Source organism: Aphis gossypii, unplaced genomic scaffold (genome assembly GCF_020184175.1).
Source record: "Aphis gossypii isolate Hap1 unplaced genomic scaffold, ASM2018417v2 Contig00060, whole genome shotgun sequence".
Lineage (NCBI taxonomy): Eukaryota > Metazoa > Arthropoda > Insecta > Hemiptera > Aphididae > Aphis > Aphis gossypii.
The window spans coordinates 1-5,607 of NW_026082995.1; the positions used below are offsets into that span (position 1 = coordinate 1).

General features: G+C 31.1%; 1 protein-coding gene across 1 annotated transcript; it reads left to right on the top strand.

Moving 5' to 3' along the window:
• The first annotated feature begins 1,152 nt into the window (after positions 1 to 1,152).
• On the top strand, positions 1,153 to 2,130 carry LOC126553060 (uncharacterized). Its single transcript, XM_050208251.1, has 4 exons — positions 1,153 to 1,299; positions 1,386 to 1,538; positions 1,606 to 1,679; positions 1,763 to 2,130. Exons 1-4 carry the CDS (start codon positions 1,202 to 1,204, stop codon positions 2,128 to 2,130), a joined length of 693 nt encoding a protein of 230 aa, XP_050064208.1. The 5' UTR covers positions 1,153 to 1,201.
• The last annotated feature ends 3,477 nt before the right edge of the window (positions 2,131 to 5,607 follow it).

A 5,607-nucleotide genomic window follows, 5' to 3' on the forward strand; every position in this document is an offset into this window, starting at 1 on the left:
TATAATACCAGTCAATCCAGCGATTTTTCCAATTGCTGCCCATATTTTTTTTTATTCTTTTCACAATTTTTATATCCCGGATGTGTGTCATCCCAAAGACTTGGTTTTGTCTGCACCTCGGAAATTAAAATTTTCCGTGTATTTTGACTTGTCTTTTTCGACATGAGCGATGTTGCTTGTTAACAAGTAAAATAACAACTGTAAACTGATTTCAGTATTCTATATTATTTTCAAGAGCAACGCGCGTCAAAATTCGAACATGTTCGATCTGTGATGCGACGCGACGTGACCCGTCGCTACCGCTCACAACTGCCGCTCGCCGCTAGTAATCAATGTACACACTCCGGTTTAATTACATGGGCTTAAATTTTTTTCCTAACGCGCCGCTCGCCGCTCGCCAATGTACACGCGGCCTTATGGTTCCAAGCGTCAACGCGTTCAAAACGCAAAACCGCGACAGGCAGCGGTGTCACGCGGCAACGCGCGTCAAAACCGCGCTAGTCTGTCGCACTTCATTTACACATGTATGCATTTCCATCCCGCGTTTTCGACGCGCGGTGCTCGCGCGTTTTCACCACGCGTCAAAACCGCTGTAGTGTGTCGCGGCCCTTAAGAGGACGCCACAACCGCATGTGTTGTCTCCGTCTTACATACATACAACATAGCAAATTTACGTTCAACGGAATCAATTTAATGCTATTATATTATTAACTGTTCTTACTAGTTAAGTATATGATATACTTATATCTACCACAGATTTCTATAAAGAACTAGATAGCGAACTCCTGCTATCAATTGAAGTCAGATTTTTCAGTTGGCATTATATGGTATTGTGTATGTAAATATTAATTATGTTGTATTGTATTTTATGATGCCTAAACTTGTTGTTTAAAAAAAATAAGAATATTTTATAGAAATCATTTTTCATTTATTTCTATACTTTACCATTAAAAACGATATTATTCCAAATACTATATACGACAATACGGGACACTTACTACTGTAAAACCTGGCGACCGGTCTTATCAATTCCCCCCGAGATTGATATTAAATTGTCTAACTTTACTCCTTAAAATATGATAATACTTCCCACCATTTTAGAAGATTGAATATCAATAATTGTCATCAATTAACAAGATTCATAAGTTAATAACAGGCGTAGTAATTACTTATATTACTTTTAACTGCTTAAAAAATAAAAATGGTGTCCAAAAAAGTATGCGCTATAAATCATTGTAAAAATGATTTAAGTGGTCAACAGAGATTGTCTTTTCACTCATTTCCAAAAGACGTTCATATGTAACTACCTATTTGTTTATTATAAAAATCATTCGTAAATCATAATACACTAGAATTATTATTGTTTATAATATTACAAATTTCAGTTCTCAAGAATGGGTTAAGTTTGCAAAAAATTCAAAAATAAATGAAGTTATGAGAACTTTTGGACATTTACATCTGAGTCTAAATTATAGTATTTGTTCAAACCATTTTAAACCAGAAGATTTTGTACCGAACAGGGGTTCTAGTAGAAGATTGTAAATTATACATATCTATAGTATTAGTATTATATTATACATTTTTTGTTTATGAATATTTTTTTAGATTGAAATATGGTGAAATACCTTCATTAAATTTACCAGTTACATCTCCTCCTTTAACTAAACCATTGTTGAAAAGTAAGGGTTTGATACATTTGATTATAAAATATATATACCAACTTATACCTAACTACTATAAATAACAAACAATTGTTTTTTAGGTTTAAAATTAAATTTCAATAATATTTTTGAAAATGAAATGAAAAAAAATCAAATACACAGTCCAGTGTTTTGTATGTATAAAAAATTTGATCGTTTATCAACTCCTAAAAAACTCACAAGTTCAAAAAAAAAACATTCCGAGGAAAATAATGTTTTAACTGAAGAATGGAAGATACATAAGAATCCAGTAAAACGATCACTTTTTGGATCAGACCTAGATGCATCAACATCAAATTTAGCAAATATGTTACCAAAAAATGAACATAATATTATGGATGAATCTAAAGCAGGTTTGAATATTTATAAGATGTTTCATTTCCGGTCTGGGACATGGTTTGTGTTGTATTTTTTTGTAATATTGTATTAAAATGTATGTACTACTAATTGTAAGAATAAATACTAGAATTTAGATTTACAAGCGAAAAAAATGATTTACTCAGACATTTGTAAATTGGTATTAAAATAAAAATCATTTAAATTATTATTTATAAATGTGTATTGTGAAATGTTTTGTGGATAAATGTTACATAATTGCATAAATATAATTTTTATATAATTATATATTAGTTTTGTCCACGATCTTGGTTTTCTGTAATGGTATATTGGTATGTTATGTTATGTATTATGTTGGTTTAAGTGCTTTTTTTGTTGGTCAACTTTTGATTTTATCTTATAATTTACTATTATGTTTTTTTTCATCTTGTTGATGTCACCATTTTTAAAAAAAGTATCTTATGATTTAACCATAACTGAGTAATGAATACATACACACATTTTTTGTTTTAGAAGTACCTTATTCTATGTCTGTTAAAGCAAAAAATATTGTAGAACATCAAGAAAGTATGATCCAATCACTGAAGGTTAAGTTAAGAAATGCTCAGAAATTAATATGCAAGGGTAAAAAAACAATATTAAAACTGAAACAAAAAAATAAAAAAGAAGTGTATGACAAAAAATCTAAAATGGATAAATTTTTAAGATCTAACATGATAGCTAGGTCTGAATTTCGGTTAAGTCAATTGAAAATAAGTGCAAAACGATACAAAGAAACAGAAAAGTCATTTGCGCTGGGTCTATATTACCACTCACCTGTAGGTTATAAATTTATGAAATCATACCTTAATCTACCTGCTGTAAGATCACTGAGGAGATGGTTGCAGGGCTTAGATGTATCATGTGGTATAAATGAAAACATTCTGAATATCTTAAGTTTAAAATTTAAAACAGCTCCAATAAAAGAAAGATTAGTTTCAATAATTATGGATGAAATGTCATTAAAAAAATTAATATCATACAATTCACAGAATGACATATTTACTATTTGCTCTTGTCGACGCGTCAGCAAAACCGTGTATTTGTGTGACTAAGACGTTAGAACAACCAATTATCCATCTTGGAATGTGGATTTCTTCAAGTTCTGGCAACGTTTGTTGATAGTTTTGCCATTTTTCGTTTAGTTCTGTACTTACAAGATCATCCCAATTTATACGTGCTAACCATAATTTTTGCATAAATATTTTTGCGACGACGACAACGGGTCCGACGAGACCAAGTGGGTCGAATATAGTCGCTATCGTTGATAACACTATACGTTTTGTAATTCGTTCTGTATTGTTTTTGCAATTATCGTCTACTTTATATTGATAAACGTCGTCAAACGGATTCCAAAACAGACCTAATGTTTTTATAGTGCTATCGTCTAAATTTAGAACGCGCAGTGGGTCATTGTCCTCGTTTGATATATTTTCTAATAATCGATGATCATTAGCAATCCATTTACGTAATTTGAAACCGGCGGTGTTTAAAATATTGATAACGTCGTCGCGCAATTTTTCGGCGGCCGTTATATCGTTAGCGCCGCCCAGATAATCGTCCATGTAGAAGTCATTAGTGATTGCTTTATGAGCAACCGGAAATAACTCTTGCATTTCTTCTGCCAATTCATTAAACATCCCGTAGCTAAATAGGAAGCTGGCGTTGTTCCGTATGTAATTGTTTTTAATTTGAATTCGGTGATCGGCTCGTCCGTTTTGAGCGCCATAGGATTCGTTGAAGATTTGCATCGGTGTTCGACACCCAAATTTGGCGATACATTTTTTCTATGTCTGACGACATGACGTATTTATATGATCGGAAACGTGCAATAATGCATATTAATTCATCTTGAATGTTTGGCCCCTTTAGTAGCAAATCATTTAAACTTTTTCCGGAATCGGTTGCACACGACGCGTCAAATACGACGCGTAGTTTGGTGGTAGCGCTACTATCGCGTAAAACCGCGTGATGAGGTATATAATACGACTTTTCTTCTTTTTCACCTGGGTTTACCCTTTCCATATGACCGAGGTTCGCGTATTCTTCCATAAACTCGACGTATTTTTGTTTTAATTTGGGATTCGACCTAATATTAAAATATTTAACAAAATAAACTCAAATATTTTTACCATTTGAAAAAGCATTAAATAATTTTAATTTATTTATTTTGTGAATGATTCATTACGATTTATGAATAATACAAATATTTATGTAGGTATTAAATTTATTGAAATTATGACAGTGGAAATATATAATAATTGTATTTAACTCAATACAAATTACAGAGTGTGGTATATTAACTAAGTGCTAATGTAGCTTGATTTTGTTGTTTTTTTTTTTTGTTTTTAATTGATATATTTGTAATAACTAATAAGAATATGTTGGATTAATAGTCAGTATTTTAACGAAACACATGTTCAACAATGAGTCATTCTTCAGGAGGCAATACTATACGCAAAATAGTGTCCTCTTTTTTAAGTATGGTCCGGTTAGGATAACACTGATAACAAATTGAACAATGATCAAATTAAAGTTGATTTTTAATTAAATAAATTATTACAACTTCATATAATTATAGATAAATATGTATTTCAACACTAAGGCGGCATAATCATTTATTTAAACCAAAATCGTAAAAAAACATATTTTGTATAGGTATACAATATACATATTATACCTAATATATAAATATATTTAATTTAAATTCATTTACTAGTGTTATTCTAATGGTATGACATAAAAACAATTTCATCATCTTTTAATTCGGATGATATAATTTTTGAATTGTGATTAAAAATTTGTACAAATTGTATAACATTTATTATGATATGGTTTTTGTGTTGAATTTCAAACTTGTGGGAGACAGTGTATTAGTAGGTAATTGACATGATATGGACGTTCTATAATCGCCCAGTGTATCGTACTGCCTATTTATATTATTCCACCCGGCATAGGCGTGCGCACGGGTGTTGCAAGGTTTGGTATAGCAACACCTGCGGGCTACAAACACTCACAATTTTTATTTTTTCTAACTAAAAATAGTTAGTAACGTAGTAGTTAAAATGTACAAAATAAGAAACATTACAAAAGACGTCTAGCATTGTAATAATAATAATAATATGTAATAACGTATTGTATAAAATAAATGACATTTTTGTATTAATAAAATAAATAATATGTATTGACTTATTAAATATAATTTTTAGCAACACCTACCACTAAGTCCTGCACACGCCTATGCCACCCGGTGCATATAGGAAAAACGGTTTTGATCGGGTTTGGGGTGTTGTACAAAATTGTACAAAAAAAAGTACATAAGACTATATCATTTAAAATTGAAATTTTTAAATATTTGGTAATGGCAGTGCTGGAGTAACGTTATTCCAACACGCGCATAGGAAAAACGGTTTTGATCGGGTTTGGGGTGTTGTACATAATTGTACAAAAAAAAGTACATAATACTGTCAAGGTTTGGTATTAAAATTCAAAAGTGGCAGTGCTGGCGTAACGGACCTCGATATTGTGACGA